General features: G+C 38.8%; 1 protein-coding gene across 2 annotated transcripts in view; it reads right to left on the reverse strand.

The window, feature by feature from the left end:
- Positions 1-15,476: 15,476 nt before the first annotated feature.
- ESF1 (ESF1 nucleolar pre-rRNA processing protein) overlaps positions 15,477-22,586 on the reverse strand; it is a 63,924-nt gene continuing 56,814 nt past the window's right edge. For both annotated transcript variants that reach the window (XM_081833244.1, XM_081833245.1), the window contains exons 12-14: positions 20,793-20,875; positions 17,294-17,440; positions 15,477-16,331 (exon numbers count right to left, since the gene is read on the reverse strand). In XM_081833244.1, the coding sequence (XP_081689370.1) occupies positions 16,038-16,331; positions 17,294-17,440; positions 20,793-20,875 (524 nt within the window). In that variant the 3' untranslated portion in view covers positions 15,477-16,037. The remainder of the gene's footprint in view (positions 16,332-17,293; positions 17,441-20,792; positions 20,876-22,586) is intronic.

The following is a 22,586-nucleotide window of genomic DNA, read 5'->3' on the forward strand; positions in this document are numbered from 1 at the left end:
GGTTAAGCGACTGCCTTCGGCTCAGGTCATGATCCTGGAGTCCCTGGATCGAGTCCCGCATCGGGCTGCCTGCTCAGCGGGGAGCCTGCTTCTCCCTCTGACCCTCCCCCCTCTCATGTGCTCTCTCTCTCTCATTCTCTCTGTCTCAAAAAAAAAAAAAAAGAAATTTAAAAAGAATGTTAGATATCCAGGGGTGCCTGGGTGACTCAGTAGGTTGGGTGACTAACTCTAGGTTTCAGCTTGGGTCATGGTCAGAGGGTAATGAGATCAAGCCAGCAACAGGCTCTGCACTCTGCATGGGGTCTGCATGGGATTCTCTGCCTCTCCCTCTCCCCCTCTTCTCTCCCTCCCCTCTGCTCATGTGTGCTCTCTCTCTCTCTCTCAAATAAATAAATAAATAAATAAATAAATAAAATCTTTAAAAAAAAGAAAAAGAATGTTAACTATCCATTAGGAACTTTGTTGCTTGCCATCAAGATAGAGGTTAAATAAGTTTCCAAGTGAATACATTTTCCAAGATTTTGAACATGAAAGTCTTTGATCACCTAGAAGAGATAAATTTCTTCTGTTACCAATATTAATATACTGTCAATTTAATATTTTATTTCTCTCTTTGTAGACATTAAGGATCCTTTGTTGTTTAGTTGTTTAAATGCTTTGAATATATTTTAGGTTATTATATAAATAATAAAATAATAGTGTAAAAATTGTTTTTTAAACTGTATTGGTTGGTATATAATATTCAAAAGTAAATTTATTAAGCTGTTTTTAATATTGCAATTTAATTGTATGCAATCATATAAATGTTTTTATTTATTTATTTAAATTCAATTAATTAACATATAATGTATTACTGGTTTCAGAGGTAGAGGTCAGTGATTCATCAGCCTTATGTAATACCCAGTGCTCATTACATCATGTGCCCTCCTTAATGTCCATCACCCAGTTACCCCATCTCCTCGCCTCCCTCCCCTCCAGGAACCCTCAGTTTATTTCCTATGATTAAGAGTCTCTTGTGGTTTTTCTTCCTCTCTTATTTTGTCTTGTTTTATTTTTCCCTCCCTTCCCCTATGATCCTCTGTTTCGTTTCTTAAAATCCACATATGAGTGAGATCATATGATAACTGTCTTCTCTTGACTGACTTATTTTGCTTAGCATAATACCCTCTAGTTCTATCCACATCGTTGCAAATGGCAAGATTTCTTTTTTTTGATTGCTGAGTAGTATTCTATTGTGTATATATATATACATATATATATACACACACACATATATATTCTATTCTATATATATATATATATATATATATACCACATTTTTTTTTCTTTTTACAGAGAGAGACACAGTGAGACAGTGAGAGAGGGAACACAAGCAGGGGGATTGGGAAAAGAAGAAGCTCCCTGCTGAGCAGGGAGCCTGATGCGGGGCTCGACCCCAGGACCCTGGGATCATGACCTGAGCCAAAGGCAGACGCTTAACAACTGAGCCACCCAGGCACCCCTACACCACATCTTCTTGATCCATTCATCTGTCAATGGACATCTGGGCTCTTTCTATAGTTTGGCTGTTGTGGACATTGCTGCTATAAACATTGGGGTGCAGGTGTCCCTTCGGATCACTACATTTGTATCTTTGGGGTAAATACCCAGTAGTGCAATTGCCAGGTCGTAGGGTAGCTCTATTTTCAACTTTCTGAGGAACCTGTTTTCCAGTGTGCAACCATATAAATATTTAATTAATCTTTATTTTAATGGTGTCATGATGAAAAATTTAAAATTCATTTCTGAATCTTAAACATAAGGCAAAGCCTCTTTTTCAGTAACATAAAAAACAGACCTGTGACTTAAAACATGGAAACTCTGATGTGGTCATCTTATTCCATTTCCCAATGGGCTAAAGAGAGAGGCTTGTTGGCAGCAATATGAGTAAAATAAGATGTGTAGAAGAAAACAGAGATGGGGAAAGTAGAGTTTCTTAGGACTTTCTAGTTCCTTGCTCCCATTCTCTTCCTGAGAAGTGGTTACCTTCTTACCTTTGGATTCTGTGCTATGAGATCCCACAGGGTCCTTATAATAAATATCCACCCTCAGTCTTTTGAAATTGTTGCTTAAGCTAGTTTGAGTTGGTTTATGTTACATGCAACATTCCTAAGTTAATGGATAGGGGAATAGAGGTTCACTTGAATGCAAAGAAATCTGAAGGAACACAACAATTTCTGGATGGTTTCTGATATTGCTTGAGCTCTCCAAAAGAATACTAAGATTGTCCTAGCACAAGTCCAGATAACAGACACAAATGGAGGAACATAAGTACTCAAATAATTGTTTCCAGAGTTTTTCTTTAGTCAAATAATGAGCTACTGTTTATAGATTAAACTCCTTCTTTAAGAGTTGTTCCACTTCTAACTTAAAGGTCTTTCCTAACTAATTCTTAGTTAGGAAATTCTCCCCCCCAAATTTTAAAATTGTTCATGTGCTTTATTAGCCATTATCTGCCTTGCTAATCAGCTGAACTATTTGAAATATGACAGAGTTTATTATTTCTTACTGGTCTAAGACAAAAGACACTACCAATTAATTTTAGATTTTCGTAAAAGGGGTTAAAGAACTCATGAGAGGCTACTCAAGACAAAAGTGTGTACGGTGATAAAGGATAATGACTCAATTTTAATTATTTTTTTTAATTTGACAGAGAGAGACACAGCGAGAGAAGGAACACAAGCAGGGGCAGTGGGAGAGGGAGAAGCAGGCTCCCCACTGAACAGGGAGCCCGATGCGGGGCTCAATCCCAGGACCCTGGGATCATGACCTGAGCCGAAGGCAGACGCTGAATGACTGAGCCACCCAGGTGCCCTAACACAATTTTAATTTTAAAAAATTCATGGAAACAGCTCATAACCCCAAAGCTAGCATTTCTCACAACTTTCCCTAACACAATATAATTTGTTAGTCTATTTGCTTTGGCACTGTCATACAGCATGGGGTTTTCACCTCCACATTTTGGCAAAATTTGGGCAGCGATATTTAAGGCTAAACACTGAATCTCATTCACGCTTTGTCATTTTCTCATGGGCCTGGTTCTGGCTTGCTGTTGGCAACTGCTCCTTCATAAACTTTTCAAGGAAGTGATAATGTGAACCCAGAGATGCTGAAAATAGAGTTTGTAACTCTAATGTCAGTGGGACTTGTAGAACAAAGGGTCCCAGTTGCCTTCTAAGGGGGTTTGTCTCATTTCTCATGACTCATGTCATTTCCAGAAATCCAGGAAGCTTACACTACTGAGCATTCTATTCTGCAACTTCAAGTTGCAAACACTTTGACTGTAATGTACTGTCAAGAGTTTTTTTTTTTTTTTTAAGATTATGAAGAAATTGGGACACCTGAGTGGCTCAGTCATTAAGTGTCTGCCTTCGGCTCAGGTCATGATCCTGGCGTCCTGGGATCGAGCCCCTTGTCGGGCTCCCTGCTCAGCAGGGAGCCTGCTTCTCCCTCTTCAGCTCCCCCATTTGTGTTCCCTCTCTCACTGTCTCTCTCTGTCAAATAAATAAATAAAATCTTTAGAAAAAATAAGAATATAGAGAAATAATCCACAACAGTCTCAAACTAGGGCAAAATAGTCCATAAAGACTATGGCCCAGGGATGCCTGGGTGGCTCCGTCAGTTAAGCATCTGTCTTTGTCTCGGGTCATGATCCCAGGGTCTTGGGATCGAGTCCCGCATTGGGCTCCTTGCTCAGCAGGGAGGCTGCTTCTCCCTCTGCCTGCCACTCCCACTGCTTGTGCACTCTCGCTCTCTCTCTCTCTGACAAATAAATAAATAAAATCTTCAAAAAAAGGATTATGGCCTAATGCCACTGTATTTGTCTTTGTATTAGTTAGGATACAGGTAGATTAGGAAGTAACAGAACCTGAGAAAATAGTGACTTGAACAAGGAAGTATTATATTTTCTGTCACATAGATGTCTTGAAAAAAGACAGCCCATGGATGATATGGTGGTTATTCTCCACGAAGTCCTCAGAGATCCTGGCTCTTTTCAGCTCACCATACATTATTTCTGGATAATGGAGTGCAGCATTTTTTTTTTAAATTGAAGTATATTTGACACACAATGTAACATTAGTTTCAGGTGTATAACATAGTGATTTGACGAGTCTCTATCTTAAACTATGCTCACCTCAAGAAGATGGAGAGAACAGACGCTGGGGAAAAACCTTTAGTCTCACTCATAGTCACATAAAGTTCTTTGGGGAGCATGAACAGTCTTTCTCTTAATCTGACCTACTTAATGATCTCTCTTCAGTCTTGCCAGCATTTGGTGTCACTATTTTTTATTTTACACATTCTGATAGGTATGTAGTGATATCTGATTGTGGTTTTAATTTGTATTCCACTCACGGCCAATGAACTTGAACATCTTTTCTCAAGCTTGCTTGCCATATGTATGCTCTCTCCTGTGAAATGTCTGCTCATGTCTTTTGCCTATTTTCTTTCTTTCTTTCTTTCTTTCTTCCTTCCTTTCTTTTTACAGTGCCGTACTGTATTTATTGAAAAAAAGCCCTTCTATAAACAGACCTGCGCAGTTCAAATCCATGTTGTTCGAGGGTCAACTATATATTCATTTCAGAGTCACTCCTTGCCCAGTGCCATCTTAAGAATATGTCAGTCAATAGCCAAACTGTGGAAAGAGCAAAGATGCCCTTCAACAGATGAATGGATAAAGAAGATGTGGTCCATAGATACAATGGAATATTACTCAGCCATCAGAAAGGATGAATACCCACCATTTGCATCAACATGGATGGAACCGGAGGGGATTATGCTAAGTGAAATAAGTCAAGCAGAGAAAGACAATTATCATATGGTTTTACTCATATGTGGAACATAAGGAATAACATGGAGGACCACAGGGGAAGGAAGAAAAAACTGAAGGGGGGGAAGTCAGAGGGGGAGACGAACCATGAGAGACTATGGACTCTGGGAAACAATCTGAGGGTTTCAGGGGGGGTGTTGGGGGGATGGGTTAGTCCTATACTGGGTGTTATACACAAATAATGAATCATGGAACACTATATCAAAAACTAATGGTGTACTGTATGGTGACTAACATAACATTAAAAAAAAAGAGATGTCGGTCACTCCTAAATTGGGGACCACTGAGCATCAGGAAGAGCCACCAGCAGATGGCAGCCCAGCTGGGAATGCAGGACACTCAGGCCCCTCCATAGGTTCCCCTCTGGCAGGTTATTCTGGGTGATGTGTTCATCCATTGGGACTGCCCTAACAAAGTACCCCGGACTTGGGGGCTTGAACAGCGGACATTTACTCTCACTGCTCTGGAGGCCTGAAGGCCAACATCAAGAGGTTGGCAGTGCTGGTTTCTTCTAAGTCCCCTTTCTCTGGCATCCTTCTCCCTGTGTCTTCACGTGATCTTCCCTCTGTACATGTCTGTGTCCAAATTCCCTCTTTTTATAAGGACATCAGTTACTGTGCATGAGGGCCCACTGTAGTGACCTCTAACTTAGGTAAAGACCCTACCTCTGGATATGGCCACTTTTTGAGGTCCTGGGGGCTAGGACTTCAACATATGACTTCAGGAGCCACAGTTGGGCGCAACAGATTTTTGCCTATTTTCTGATGAGATTTTTTTTTTTTTAACTGTAGAGTTCTAAGAATTATTTATATATCCTAGATGTTAGTCCTCTTTTGGATATGTGGTTGACTAAGTATCTTCTTTCAGTTTGTAGCTTATCTTTCCATTCTTTAAGAGCATTTTCACAGAGTAAAAAATTTTTTTTGCTGATGTAGTATTTTTTTTTCTGGCTATATTTCCTCCATTGAATTGTTTGTACCTATGTCCAAAATCAGCTGGGCATATTTGTGTTGATCTATTTCTGTGTTCTCTATTCTGTTCCACTAATTTATGTGTTTGTCTCTCTGCCAAGGCTATATTGTCTTGACATAGTAGCTATATAGTAAGTTTAATATACTCTTAATATAGGGTAGAGTGGTTCCTCCCACTTTGCTCTTTTTTAAAAGATTATTTTAATCATTCTAGGGCCTGTAACATTAAAATTTTTAGAATAAGTTTGTATATGTATATAGAAAACCTTTCTGGGATTTTGGGGGGTGGGAGGGATGGTGTGGCTGGGTGATAGACACTGGGGAGGGTATGTGCTATGGTGAGCGCTGTGAATTGTGCAAGACTGTTGAATCACAGATCTGTACCTCTGAAACAAATAATACAATATATGTTAAAAAAAAAAAAGAAGAAGAAGATAGCAGGAGGGGAAGAATGAAGGGGGGGAAATCGTAGGGGGAGACGAACCGTGAGAGACGATGGACTCTGAAAAACAAACTGAGGGTTCTAGAGGGAAGGGGGGTAGGAGGATGGGTTAGCCTGGTGATGGGTATTAAAGAGGGCACGTTCTGCATGGAGCACTGGGTGTTATGCATAAACAATGAATCATGGAACACTACATCAAAAACTAATGATGTAACGTAGGTGATTAACATAACAATAAAAATTTTTAAAAAAAGAAATTGCATTATGTTACACAGTGGAGGAATTCATCAACAAAAGGAAAAGGTAACCTACTGAATGAGAGATGATATTTGCAAATGATATATCTGACAAGGGGCTAATATCAAAATATAGAAAGAACTTTATAGAACTCAGCACCAAAAAAACCAATAACTGGATTAAAAATGGGCAGAGGGACGGGGAGCTAAGTTGGTGGCATAGGACTGCAGGCTTGCCTCGACCCTCAAACACAGCTAGTTAAGCAATAAATCATTCTAAATACTCGAGAAGTTGACCTGAGGACTGATAGAACAGACTGCACAACTAGAGGGAGAGAGGAGGCCACTTGGAGGAAAGTAGGAAGTGAGCAGAGTTGGTTTGGGGGAGAAATGGATGGCGGGTGCTGTACGCAGGTACCCTTGGTCACGGAGAAAGGCAAGAGAGTGGAGTGCACAGGGACAAGCCCAAGAACACTTCCCCCAAGTCATTGCCTGGGAAAATGAGTTGGGCTGAATATCATGAGTTTTTGCAACCAGTGGCGCTCAAAGACTGGAGTTTCAGAGGTCAGCAGGCTTGGATGTGATAGAGACCTGAGGGTGCTGCCTTCCTCCTGGAGCAGAGCCGGGCAAACAACCCCGGGGGACAGATTGCGATCTAAGGATCGCCTCAGTGGCATAGAGAGAGACAGTTCGTTCTTTCTGGAGCACATCTGTGAGAGGTCGCATTGCCTCTCTGGGGACAAAAGAGCCCGGGAGGGGGGCACTTCCCTCCCCCACCCCTCAGCATCGGCGCAGAGACACCTGCTGAGGGGCTAACAGGGACACTGGCTGTTTCACCCGCTTGCTTCAAACCCCATGCCCCTGTGCTTCTGGGTCAAACCCGTACCAGTCCTAGCACAGTGAGATCCTTTCCCAGAGGACCAGTGCAAGTCCCTGCCACACAAGGTCCCTGAAGTTTGGAATTCTGAAAGTCAGCAGCCTGGCTAGGGTAGAGCCTAGGGTGCACTGCACTGCTCCAGGTGGGCAAGCGACCTGGAGACAGACAGTGTAAAATCAGCAATCTGAAAACCACCTGTGACCCAGGAGGGGAGATTGTTCGCTCCTCTGAGAGGCCCTCCCTAAGAGCAGCAGGTATGCACTGCCATTGCCCTCCCCCACCCCTTAGCCCTTTAGCATAAACTAACTCAGTAAACGGCACAGGGCCAACACTGGCCTAAACTGCTTACACCAAGTCCCACCCCCTGCCTTCTGCAGGTGCTACTTTTCTTGGGCAAGTGTGCCTGAGAACCAGAGCAGTGGGCCCCTCCCCCAGAAGACCAGCACACCCCCGCCCATCCATGCACCACAACTACTGATCAGAGTTCGGCAAAGCTTCAATTTTAGTGGAAATAGCATCGGTTCTCTTTTAGGAAGCAGACCAGACAACACCTAGTTAAAATTGCCATACTCTGGTCAAGGTCCTAACATTCCCCACTGCAGGCAAGGAGACACTCTGCAGAGGACTGACCTGAAGGATAGAATAGCCATAACACAGCAGCAGAGTGCATGCAGCACACATCAGAGCCGCTTCCTGAAGCACCAGGCCCTGGACATTACAAGACCTCATCTTCAAAAGCCATTACTCTCAGGAGCAGGAAACGTAACAGTCTTCCCCAACACACGGAAGAAGACAGACATCTAGACAAAATGCCAAGACAGAAGAATTCATCCCAAAAGAAAGAACAAGAAAAAGTCATGGCCAGGGATCTAATAAAAACAAATATAAGTAATATGCCTGATCCAGAATTTAAAGCAACAATTATAAGGATAGTAGCTGGGCTTAAGAAAAGCATAGAAGACATCAGGTAGACCCTTACTGCAGAGGTAAAAGAACTAAAAACAAATCATGCTGAAATGAAAAATGCAATAACTGAGATTTGAAACCAACTGGATGTAATGACGATAAGGATGGAAGAAGCAGAGGAACAAATAAGTGACAAGATAGAATTATGGAAAAACTTCTAAACTCATTCTATGAGGCCAGCACTACCCTGACTCCAAAGCCAGACAAAGACTCCACTAAAAAAGAGAAATACAGGCCAACATTCCTGATGAACATGGATGCAAAAATTCTCAACAAAATACTAGGAAATCAAATCCAACAGTACATGAAAGGAATCATTCACCACGATCAAGTGGGATTTATTCCTTCATTGCAAGGATGGTTCAATATTCACAAATCAATGTGATACACCACATTCATAAAAGAAAGGATAAGAACCATATGAACCTTCCAATAAATGCAGAAAAGCCATTTGACAAAGTACATCCATTCTTGATAAAAATCCTCAACAAAGTAGGGATAGAGGAAACCTACCTCAACATAATAAAGGCCATATACAAAAACCCTACAGCTAATATAATCCTCAATGGGGAAAAAACTGAGAGTTTTTCCTCTACAGTCAGGAACAAGACAGGGATGTCCATTCTCACCGCTATTATTTAATATAGTACTGGAAGTCTTAGCCTCAGCAATCAGACAACAAAAAGAAATAAAAGGCATCCAAATCAGCAAGGAAGAAGTCAAACTTTCACTTTCTGCAGAAGGCATGATACTCTATGTAGAAAACCTGAAAGACCACCAAAAAATTGTTAGAACTGATACACAAATTCAGTAAAGTCACAGGATACAAAACCAACGTACAGAAATCTGTTGCATTTTTATACACCAATAATGAAGCAACAGAAAGAGAAATCAAGGAATTGATCCCATTTACAATTGCACCAAAAACCAGAAGATACCTAGGAATAAACCTAACCAAAGAGGCAAAGGATCTGTACTCAGAAAACTATAGAACACTCAGGAAAGAAATTGAGGAGGACACAAAGAAATGGAAGAACAGTCCATGCTTATGGATTGGAAGAAGAAATATTGTTAAAATATCTATACTACCCAAAGCAATCTACACATTTAATGCAATCTCTCAAAATGCCACCAGCATTTTCATAGAGCTAGAACAAACAATCCTAGAATTTGTATGGAACCACAAAAGACCCTGAATAGCCAAAGCAATCTTGGAAAAGAAAAGCAAAGCTGGAGGCATCACAATTCTGGACTTAAAGTTATATTACAAAGCTGTAGTGATCAAGACAGTATAACCCTGGTACAAAAACAGACACGGACACATAGATCAATGGAACAGAAAGTGAACCCCAGAAATGGACCCACAGCTAAATGGTCAAATAATCTTTGACAAAGCAGGAAAGAATACCCAATGGAAAAAAAGACAGTCTCTTCAACAAATGATGTTGGGAAAACTGGACAGCGTCATGCAGAAGAATGAAACTGGACCACTTACTTACACCATATACAAAAATAAAATCAAAATCGATGAAAGACCTAAATGTGAGACAGGAAACCATAAAACTCTAGAGGAGAACACGGGCAGCAATCTGTTTGGCCTCAGTCATAGCAACATCTTACTAGACACATCTCCAGAGGCAAGGGAAACAAAAGCAAAAATGAACTATTGGGGCCTCATCAAGATAAAAAGCTTCTGCACAGTGAAGGAAACAATCAAAACTAAAAGACAACTTACTGGATGGGAGAAGATATTTGCAAATGACATATTGGATAAAGGACTAGTATATAAAATCTTTAAAGAACTTATCAAACTCAACACCCAAAAAGCAAATAATCCAGTTAAGAAATGGGCAGAAGACATGAATAGACATTTTTCCAAAGAAGACATAGAGACGGCTAAAAGAAACATGAAAAGATGCTCAACATCACTCATAATCAGGGAAATACAAACCAAAACCACAATGAGATACCACCTCACACCAGTCAGATTGCCTAAAATTAACAACACAGGAAACAACGGATGTTAGCAAGGATGTGGAGAAAGGGGAATCCTCCTACACAGTTGGTGGGAATGAAAACTGGGGCAGCCACTCTGAAAAACAGTATGGAGGTTCCTCAAAATTTAAAAATAGAACTATCCTATGACCCAGCAATTGCACTGCTAGGTATTTACCCAAAGGATACAAAAATACTGATTTGAAGGGATACATGAACCCGATGTTTATAGCAGCATTGTCAGCAGTAGGCAAATTATGGAAAGAGCCGAAATGCCCATTGACTGATGAATGGATAAAGAAGATGTAGTATATATATATACATATATATATATGTATATGTGTGTATATATATATGTGTACATACACATATATACATGTATATATATACATGTGTATATATGTATATGTGTATATATGTGTGTATATATACACACATGTATATATGTACATGTGTATATATATATATATATATACACACACACACACACATACACAATAGAGTATTACTCAGCCATAAAATAGAATGAAATCTTGCCATTTGCAATGGCATGGATGGATCTAGGGAGCATTATGCTAAGCAAAATAAGTCATTCAGAGAAAGACAAATACCATATGATTTCACTCATATGTGGAATTTAAGAAACAAAACAGGTGAACCATAGGGGGGATGAAAAAGAGAGAGGCAAACCATAAAACAGATTCGTAACTATAGAGAACAAATTGAGGGTTCCTGGAGGAGAGGTGGGCGGGGATGGGTTAAATGGTGATGTGTATTAAGGATGGCACTTGTGATGAGCAGTAGGTGTTCCATGTAAGTGATGAATCACTAAATTCTACACTTGAACTAATATGACACTGTACGTTAACTAACTGGAATTTAAATAAAAACCTGAAAAAGAAAAAAAATGGGCAGAGGATTTTGAACATTTTTCTAAAGATACACAAATGGCAAACAGACACATGAAAAGATGCTCAACATCACTGATCATCAGGGAAATGCAAATCAAAACCACAATGAGATACCACCTTATACCTGTCAGAATGGTTATAGTAAAAAAGACAAGAAATAGGAGTACCTGGGTGGCTCAGTCAGTTAAGCACCTGACTTTGGCTCAGGCCATGATCCCAAGGTCCTGGCATTGAGCCCTGCTTTGGTCTCCCTGCTCAGCGGGGAGCCTGCTTCTCCCTCACCCTCTGCTGCTTCCCCTGTTTGTGCTCTCTCTGTCAAATAAATAGATTAAAAAAAGATAAATAACAAATGTTGGGGAAGATGTGTAGGAAAAAAAATATGATGCACTGTTGCTGCGAATGTAAATTGGTTCAGCCACTATGGAGAACAGTATGGAGGTTCCTCAAAAAATTAAAAATAGAAATACCACATGATCCGGTAATTCCACTACTGGGCATTCACCCAAAGAAAACAAAAACACTGATTTGAAAGATATATACATCCTTATGTTTATTGCAGCATTATTTACAATAGTCAAGATGTGTAAGCAACCCAAGTGACCACTGATAGAATGCATAAAGAAGATGCACACACACACGACACAGATAGATGGACACAAACACACACACACACACACACAGGAATACTACTCAGTCATAAAAAGGATGAGATCTTGCCATTTGCAACAACATGGATAGACTTCGAGGGTATTATGCTGAGATAAGTCAGACAGAAAAAGACAAATACATATGATTTCACTTATATGTGGAATCTAAAAAACAAAACAAATGAATAAAAAAACAAAAAGCAGAAACAGACCCATAAATACTGAGAGAACAAACTGATGGATGCTAGAGGGGAAGGGGGGAGGATGGGCAAAATGGGTGAAGGGGAGTGGAATACAGAGGCTTCTAATTATGGAATGAAAAAGTTGCGGGAGTAAAAGGCACACAGCATAGTGAATACAGTCAGCCGTATTATAATAGCGTTGTATGGTGACAGATGGTAGCTACGCTTGTGGTGAGCACAGCATGACATATAAACTTGTCAAATCACTATGTTTTACCCCGGAAACGAATATTATGTGTCAACTGTACTTCAGTAAAAAGGAAAAGAAATTTACATTAATCTATACATCAGTTTGGGGAAAAATTGACATCTTTACTATGTTGAGTCTTCTAATCTCTGATCAGAGAATGTCTCTCCATTTACTTGTCTTCCTTGGTTTCTTTCACCGGCTTTTTGTAATTTTCAAGCATACAAATTCTTTACATGTTTTGGTAAGTTTTTACCTAAGTACTTTCTTTTCTTTGCAACAATTGTGTTTTTAATTTCAGTTTCCACATGTTCATTGTTAGTACAGTATATAGAAATGTGATTAATTCTTGTTTGCAAGACATTGTATCCTGTGATCTTGCTGAACTCATTTATTAGTTTGAGGCTTTTTCTGTTTTTGTTTTTGTAGGTTCCTTGGGATTTTCTACATCAGCAATCATATCATCTGCAGATACGAACAGTTTTACTTCTTTCTTTCCAATCTGTATGTTTATTTTTATTCCTTTCTTGCAGTGGCTGGAACTTCCAGTATTGTGTTGAATAAGAGTAGTGAGAGTGAGTGGACATTGTTTGAAGGGTACCTGGGATTTGTTTATACAGATATGGTAAGACAAGCACACATGGAAATGACTGCCATGATGGAAGTTTTTGTACTCTTATTCCTTAGAAAGAGGAAGGATAGCACAGCACATCACAGAAAGGGGCCACAAAGAGGAACACTGGGGTTAGTCAGGAGGCAGAGAAAGCAGGGGAAATGTGGGCAAGAGCTTTATTTGTGGTTTCTTTATGGGAGGAATGAGTGAGGCAGGGTAAGCAGGTTTAGCATTTGCAGGTTTGAATTTCAGTAGGCTCTAGAGTATAGGGCTGTTCCTAGTTGGGTCCCTGGCCCTAGAGTGATTAGGGTAGGGGGGATAGAGCCCTGAGTGTGAAAGCCCAATAAAGGAGGTTGGGGGGTATGGACTCTGGATTGGTAGGTTTGCATTTGAAAGGCATGCTTGCCTGCAAGTTATTTACTATCCCCAAGAATTGGCTAGCCCTGGGAGGGGCAGTTTCTCAAGGGCCAGCAAGTCTCCACTGGTCAAAGCATCAGAATACAGAAAACTTCTAAAAGACAGGGTTAAAACAAGACAGCCTTGGTTCGTTCTCAATCTCAGGAGGAAAGCATTCAGTCTTTTACTAGTTTATGTTTAGTTTTTTGTAAATGCTCTTTATCAAGTTAGGTAGTTTCTCTCTATTCCAGATCTATTATTGATCATGAATGGATGTTAGATTTTTGTCAGATACTTTATCTCATCAATTGATATGATCATATTAATTTTTCTTTAGCCTGTGAATATAGTGGATTATGTTAATTGAGTTTGAATGAACCAGCTTTGTATACTTGAAATTAAACCCCACTGGTTACGGTGTATAATTCTTTTTATAACGTTGTTGGCTTCAATTTGCTCATTTTGAAGATTTTTACACCTAAACTCATGAGAAGGACTCTCCAGAAGCAAGCACATCTCTAATACTAACAATGCCAGTCTCTAGTTTTATTTGTACTGTCTTTGTCTGGTTTGGGTATCAAGGATACCAACAACAAACAACAAACAAATCAAATAAATGTGAACTTATGGGTCACCCAAACTACCCTCACACTGTTTGCTGAATTTTGACAGTGGCCATTTTTTTATCCTGAGTTTTACTGTCAGCAATTATTTATTGAGATCTTCACATTCTTTGTGTGGAATATTTATTTAATGCTGCACCTGACAATGCTATTTTTTTTTCCTACCTAAAAAATATCAACTCTTTGAGAAAAGGAGCCAGGGCTATGCATAACTTACAAACAAGCTCAATTTATTTGTTATAAGCAATTATATGCCTGACTGGTAAAATGAGATTTCTAATTAAAAATAGTGACTTAAAAACAGAACTCAAAAACAAAAAAACAAACCAAACTAAACCAATCAAAAAACCAAAGGGCTAAGTTTCACAGGAATCTTAAAATCAAACTCTGAGTAATCCCTACATTATGATTAAACAGTTTAAAGGAAATATGTCTTTTTCCTTGCATAAATGAAATATGAATAATTATAAAACTGTTTATATACTGTATTCATAAACATATTAGGATTCATGGTCTTCTCAATGTTGAGTAGATAAATACTGGGAATTTCACAGATGGATCAATAGGAATGCTTCTCTATTTGGCTGAATTACCTAACAATGCCAGTGCTTTATGAAAAAAAACAAAACAAAAACAAACCACAATTTCCTGCATTTTCCTGTTATAATGAACAATTTACATGTTCTTTTTTTCTTTCAGAGACTGTTTATACACCCTTATTATCTTCATATCCCTCTGAGTTTTACATCCTTTTATTCTTGAAAAAACATACTACATTAGTACGCTTGAATTTTCATACCAAAAATGTCAAGTTTACTATTAACCACAAACCTAGCTAAACTCCTACTGCCTTTCAGAAGCTACCATATTTATCATTTGTTCTAAGTGACCATTTTGGCTTTTATTTTCATTTATTTATATAGCACACCTAATTCTCCTCTCTAAATGGTTAATCGTTTGTAAAACTTAGACCAGATGAGATCCAGGAGTATTAAGGCCTTAAAGATGTGCTTTAATTTTAAAAGGAATTAAAATTCCTTAAACTCTATAGCAGCATATCCACACTTCTAAGCATTCCAAAAATCTGAAGGGTAGACAGAAGAATTTTCTGTTACTACAAATAGAAAAATCATTGCAGAGCTCATGAACATTTCAAATACAATCATGAGCAATGCAAAGCTGGAACTGCCTCTTCATAGAATTGTCCTCTTAAACCATGAGAGACGATGGACTCTGAAAAACAAACAGGGTTCTAGAGGGGAGGGGGGTGGGAGGATGGGTTAGCCTGGTGGTGGGTATTGAGGAGGGCACATTCTGCATGGAGCACAGGGTGTTATGCACAAACAATGAATCATGGAACACTTCATCTAAAACTAATGATGTAATGTATGGGGATTAACATAAGAATAAAAAAAAAAAAGAATTGTCCTCTTAGTCAAGTGTGCAGGTATTTTTTTCAGAGGTGTATAAAATGAAATAAATCAGTCCTACACAAAATAATAAAAATATTTTACACTTTTATTTACAAATTAATTTCATAAACAAACTATAATAAACATGAACAAACAATAAAGAAAATTACTGGCTTCTATCCATTATGGCTAGAAAAATAATTTACATAGATACCTAAATCTGCCTCCTGTTTCAGAGAAATTAATGTATGGCATATATATATTTTCAAATTGTAATTCTTATTCAGACTTAAAAACTGGGCACTGCTCTATTTTTTACATAGAATTATAAACAATCTTTTAAAAAATTAGGCTAAGAGTAAGTTTCTACTAGAATGGCTGAATTGCATAAAATTCAAAAATTTTATAAATTCCGTATTTCAATTTAATTAAATTAATTATGATTAATCTGTGGAAATATACAGAACAAATCTGCCAATCATCCACAATTAGGTCAAACTGTTATATAGGGGGAGAAATTTTACAATGGTCAGAATAAGATTTTATTCTTATTCTTGAAAGATAGCTTTGTTCCCAATAAATATTTCCTCTATCACTTCACTATACTTTAGGAGAACACATTCCCAATCCAAAAAGAAACAACACAGAGCTATTTGACTTTTTGTTTTTTTCTTGCTTGAAACTGCTCTGTTTTATTTTTTACAGATTTGATCAACATTGACAAGGCAGGATCGATGGATCTCTTCTGTGATTCCTTTTGAATTTCACTCTCTTTTGTCTTCATTGTCTGAGTAAGTTCTTGTTCTTTTTGTTCTCTCTGCCGGGCTTTCTCCTCAAGGATTTTTTCCATAGCTTTTGTTTTCTTGAAATTAGGATCTGAAGGATCCAAATTGAACAAGTGGGAAGTATACATTGCTTGAAACCGTGCATCCTTAACATTTACCTGCAAATCCAAAAGGGAAAAGAATAATTAAATTAGTAAACCAAAAGGACCAGAAACGGGGCCAAATTTTGAAAGTGAGCTGTCGATCATATAAAATACAAATGTGAGTGTTTTGCATTGATTCATTAGAAAACTGTTTTCCCACAGATCTTCAATGGAGTTTTTTTTTTAAAGATTTTATTTATTTATTTGACAGAGAGAGAGACAGCGAGAGAGGGAACACAAGCAGGGGGAGTGGGAGAGGGAGAAGCAGGCTTCTCGCTGAGCAGGGAGCCCGATGTGGGGCTCGATCCCAGGACCCCGGGATCATGACCTGAGCCGAAGGCAGACGCTTAACGACTAAGCCACCCAGGCGCCCCTCTTCAATGGAGTTTTAAGGCCTGCTCTTGGAAGTCATTAAGTAGTTGCTGACATCAGTTTGTAGACTTTTTTGTATAGGCTCAAACTCACACATAGGAGTGAATGGCCTTTAGGAATAAGTTCTTATTAGCAAAAAGAGGGAAAAGAGGGAAAAGAGGGAGTGACAGAAACAAAGAGCTGTAGCAATAAAAAAAAGCATGGCCTACTGCAGTGGCCACTGTACACAGTGTATGTGTGACACGATGTGACATGAACCTGCTCTTTCTCAATCAAGCTTGAGTATGTATATCTTTCCCATCATGAGCATCACATTGCATATGATTCTAACGTTAAAAGCTAGGTATTTAAAAAAAAAAAAAAAAAAGCAGCAAAGCCATAGCTTTGGTGCAACCAAAAAACAAGCCAATACTTCACCTGGTGCTCAACTAAACAGTGATTTGATCCACCCTGGATGAACTAGCTATTTTGGACTAAAAGATGGCAGCTTTGGCTCCACTGTCGGCCTTTCCTAAGACATTTCAGACTAACTTTGGCTGTGCTCAATGCTCATCTCCAGAGCCAACTTTAAATTCAACCCAGCTTTAAGAGGTGTCCCTGGTTACCTCAAAGTCATCCTCTAATAATTCCTTCTTTTTCATAAGCTGTTTTTTCTTCTTTTTGCTCAGATTCTGGTGCTCTACAATCTTGTTGTAATTGAAGTGTTTCTTACTCTCTTCCTCCTCATCCATCACGAGCAAAGCCATTTCAGCCTGTGGAGGGAAAAAAAAAAATCAAATATACAACAGTGCTTTTTTTCCCCAAGCTGAAGTATGGGGCGCAGATAGCCCCTCTAGGAAAGGAGAACCCAGTCGCTAGTGCTCTGGGATGACATCTGTCATCCATAAACTGATTGTGGATTACCAAAACTCATAAAGAAACTCAGAGATCTTTGTAGAGCAATGAGATAAAATTTTTAGAAGCAACATCACCAAGAGCAGGAGAGGAGTGAAAATTTGTATTTAAAACCAGACCAAAGGGGCACCTGGGTGGCTCAGCCAGTTAAGTGTCTGCCTTTGGCTTGGGTCATGATCCCAGGGTCCTGGGATCGAGCCCCGCACTGGGCTCCCTGCTCGGCGGGGAGTCTGCTTCTCCCTCTCCCTCTGCCTGCCACTCCCCCTGCTTGTTTTCTCTCTCTCTGTCAAATAAATAAATAAAATCTTAAACAAAACAAAACAAAACAAAAAACCCAGACAACATTTCACTTCATGTAACTCGTTAATAGGCTATAGAAAAGAGTCCTCAAACCCCCAAATAAAAATTTCTCATTTTCACTTCGGTCTTTTCAGGCAATGGCACTAAATCTAGCAAACATGTAGTATTTTGTGAAACAACCTACACTTTCCAAACATGTGCTTTAACAGCAAGGAATTTTTTTTCTTTTGCTTTTTTTGCCTTTACTTTTTCAAAATTGATACATTTCTATGAAGGCAGAATCTTAATATTTGCTTCTGAAATATGTCTGTTTCCACTAAACAGTGGAATTTTCTTCCAACCATGGGATTAAACATGAACCTTTAGGAACCAAGTAAACAACCATGTATACGAGAGAAAATACAGAGTATACTGCCAAACCTTTGTGAATCTTTCTATACTACCACTTTAGATTATTTTTTTTAAAGATTTATTTATTTGTCAGAGAGAGAGAGAGCACGCACACATATGCAGAGGGAGAAGCAGGCTCCCCACTGAGCAGGGAGCCCGATGCGGGATTCGATCCCAGGGCCATGGGATTATGACCTGAGCTGAAGGCAGATGCTTATTAACCAACTGAGCCACCCAGGCGTCCCTAGATTGTTCTAATTTTCTTTCACTTCCATCACTGGCACCTGCAGTTGGCTTTCTTTTAAGAACCATTTTCCACAAAAGAAAGATTTTTTTTTTGCACTCCTTTACTCTATGAGCATTACTGTATGTGCAATAAATGGAGGATAGAAAAGATGCATTATCATGCAGAGTTTTTAGGTGACCAGTTAGGCTCACTCCCAGGCAGTGACATGAACATTGGTCATTGGGACATTGTTGACTCCAACTCCTGCCTCAGCAAAAATACATATTAATCTGTGCCATGGATCTTTGGAGTCAGTGAAGCATAAAGGTCACTGCATTTCCAAGAAAGACTTTAATTTTGTACATTACATTTATGTTGTTTGCAATAGTAAGAGAGAAATTAGCACCTGATAACACAAAAACAAAGTCTGAATTATAGGGCAGATTCAGATTGAATTAACACTTATGGCAATATTTTCTTGTGTCTGTTGGCCATTTTTATGTCTTATTTAGAGAAATGTCTGTTCGTGTCTTCTGTCCATTTCTTGACTGGATTATTTGTTTTGTGGGTGCTAAGTCTGCTAAGTTCTTTATAGATTTTGGATACTAGCCCTTTATCTGATAAGACATTTGCAAATATCTTCTCCCATTCAGGTTTCTTTTGGTTTTGTCAACTGTTTCCTTTGCTGTGCAAAAGCTTTTTATCCTGATGAAGTCCCAAGCTCAACATCACTTGGCATCAGGGAAATACAAATCAAAACCACAATGAGATACCACCTCACACCAGTCAGAATGGCTAAAATTAATAAATCAGGAAACGACAGATGTTGGAAGAGATGCGGAGAAAGGGGAACCCTCCTACACTGTTGGTGGGAATGCAAGCTGGTACAGCCACTCTGGAAAACAGTATGGAGGTTCCTCAAAAAGTTGAAAATAGAGCTACCCTATGACCCAGCAATTGCACTACTGGGTATTTACCCCAAAGATACAAATGTAGTGATCCGAAGGGGCACGTGCACCCCAATGTTTATAGCAGCAATGTCCACAATAGCCAAAATATGAAAAGAGCCCAGATGTCCATTGACAGATAAATGGATAAAGATGTGGTGTATATACACATGGAATACTACTCAGCCATCAAAAAAAGAAATCTTACCATTTGCAATGAAGTGGATGGAATTAGAGGGTATTATGCTAAGCAAAATAAGTCAATCAGAGAAAGACAATTATCATACGATTTCACTCATATGTGGAATTTAAGAAACAAAACAGAGGATCATAGGGGAAGGGAGGGAAAAATAAAATAAGATGAAATCAGAGAGGGAGACAAACCATAAGAGACTCTTAACTATAGGAAACAAACTGAGGGTTGCTGAGGGGAGGTGGGTGGGAGGTTGGAGTAACTGGGTGATGGGCATTAAGGAGGGCACATGATATAATGAGCACTGGGTATTATAGGCAAATGATGACTCACTAAACTCTACTTCTGAAACTAGTAATATACTATATGTTAATTAATTGAATTTAAATTTAAAAAGTAAAAAAAATTAAACTTATGGCAATATTATTTCAAGGTTTTAATAGCATTTTTTTGTCTTAGTTATAGTAAGATTTTTTTTTAAGATTTTATTTATTTATTTGACAGAGAGAGACACAGCGAGAGAGGGAACACAAGCAGGGGGAGTGGGAGAGGGAGAAGCAGGCTTCCCGCGGAGCAGGGGGCCCCATGTGGGGCTCAATCCCAGGACCCTGAGATCATGACCTGAGCCGAAGGCAGACACTTAACTACTGAGCCACCCAGGCAACCCTATAGTAAGAATTTTTAATAGTGACTGATTTTCCTCTAAATCAAAAAGGGACATGACCTGGGTTTGAGATAAAATTTCAACTTTGTATTAGCTGGAAAAATGTCTGGTAAAAACTACACTGCTAGGAGCACCTGGGTGGCTCAGTTGGTTAAGCATTTGACTTGATTTCAGCTCAGGTCATGATCTCAGGTTGTGAGATGGAGCCCCCACATCGGGCTCCCTGTTAAGCAGGGAGTCTGCTTGAGATTCTCTCCCTCTGCCCCTCCCCTCCATGAGCACTACCTCTCTCTCTCTCATATAAATAAATCTTTTTAAAAAATCCTACACTGCTAAAACATTTAATTATGTGTTTTATAATTTATTTATAAATTTCATTGCTAAAATCAGTTATTTTTTTATTAGGGACATTAGAAACTCATGTAGACAACTTCATTTAAATTGTACATATCAATTATCCACTAGGAATGTAGCAATGATCATGTTTTACCTTTTGTCTTTCTATTTCAGCATCTTCCACTGGAGATGTGCAATCTTTTGTAGATTTCATTGATTTTTTCTTTTCTTTTATACCTGGCACAACAAACCAACACAGAAGGGTGAAAAAATTACAAGACTATCCATGACATTCTATTTACACTAGGAAGTCAGGATTATTCCTAGGTATCTAGGAATAATCTTATAAATAAATGTAGAGAAACTAAAAGAAGTAAAAAATGTCAGTGGAGATAACTATGGGTATGAACGAAATAAATACATCTGGATACGGTGACTGAGTATTATAAAGAAGGGATTTCTTCTGAAAGTAGTGCATAATTACATCATTAATTAAAAAAGAAAAACCATGAGATCATTTGAAAAGATACAGAGTAAGCACTGGATAAAATTCAACATCCATTCATACAATAGAACAGTATGGCTTAGTGTGTAATAAAATGCACTATCATACATTGTTGGAAAAAGAAGGGATTATTCAATAACTGGTGCTGGGAAATCTGCTTTATTCTGGGGGAAAAAAATCGAGTTATAACCTCACCTCATAATGTACAGGGAAATAAAATGCAAATGGACTAAAGAGTTAAACATTAAAAAAAAAAAACAAAAAAACAAACCTATGAGAATTCCAGAAGACTAGTTACCTGATCTTAAATAGAAGAAATATTTTCTTAGAGTAAGAATAATAGAAGAAATCACAAAGAAAAAAAAGTGATTTTAATACATAAACTCTTAAAATTCTATATATAAAAAACTCACCTGTAAAATGAAAAATTCATCTCTACAATAAGAATTTCATAGTAAAAGTTTAACAATTTTTCCTTCTCTAAAGACAAAAACTGATCTTCAATTAACTTACCAGCCCTATTATTAAGCAAAACTACTTATGGTAAAAGTGGCTCCTGATTGGTAACACTGCTTGTATCTCTGGGGACTCAGGGACTTCTGGAGACCACAAGATGTTAGAGGAGATGTTCTCGTCCTGAATGAGAGGTAGTCATGTGCAAGAGTTAAGGGCACTTGAATCTGGAGCAGTTTGCCTGGGTTTAAATTCTAGCTATATCACACTTATGCTGTGGCAGTTTGGGCCTGTGCCCTCATTTGTAAAATGACAATTCTAATAGTAGCACCTACCTCACAGGGTTATTGTGAGGACTAAATAAATTGGTAAATGTGAAGAGCTCAGTTAATGCCTGACACATGGTGCTATAAAGTGCTTGCTATTACTACACATAAATAAGATGTCCTGGGGGGCACCTGGGTGGCTCAGCTGTTAAGCGTCTGCCTTTGGCTCAGGTCATGATCCCAGGGTCCTAGGATCGAGCCCCGCGTCGGGCTCCCTGCTCAGTGGGAAGCCTGCTTCTCCCTCTCCCACCCCCTCTGCTTGTGTTCCCTCTCTCGCTGTGTCTCTCTCTGTCAAATAAAAAATAGAATCTTTAAAAAAAAAAAAATAATATGTCCTGGGTTCCTCAGTGAACATGCTGATGCCTTATTTTTTCTTCCTTTTTTTGTGTCTGTTGGAGCAGGAGGGGTGCAAAAGGGATTGGCATCAGGATGCTAAAGTATGAAAGACTAGTCTAATGAGTAAGACGTTTCAGAATCTACAAAGACATGTTGTGTTACTCTAGAATATTATTACACAATGCCAATCTTCTCTACTGAACGCTGTCCTCTTTGGCTAAGAAACCAATGGTCTCTAAGGTAATAATGATTAATGCTTACATAGCACTTACTGTGTATCAGGCAGTAGCATTGTTCTACTCACTTTACATATACTAACTAATATAAT

This window comes from Leptonychotes weddellii, chromosome 10 (genome assembly GCF_054177405.1).
Source record: "Leptonychotes weddellii isolate Sample4059 chromosome 10, ASM5417740v2, whole genome shotgun sequence".
Lineage (NCBI taxonomy): Eukaryota > Metazoa > Chordata > Mammalia > Carnivora > Phocidae > Leptonychotes > Leptonychotes weddellii.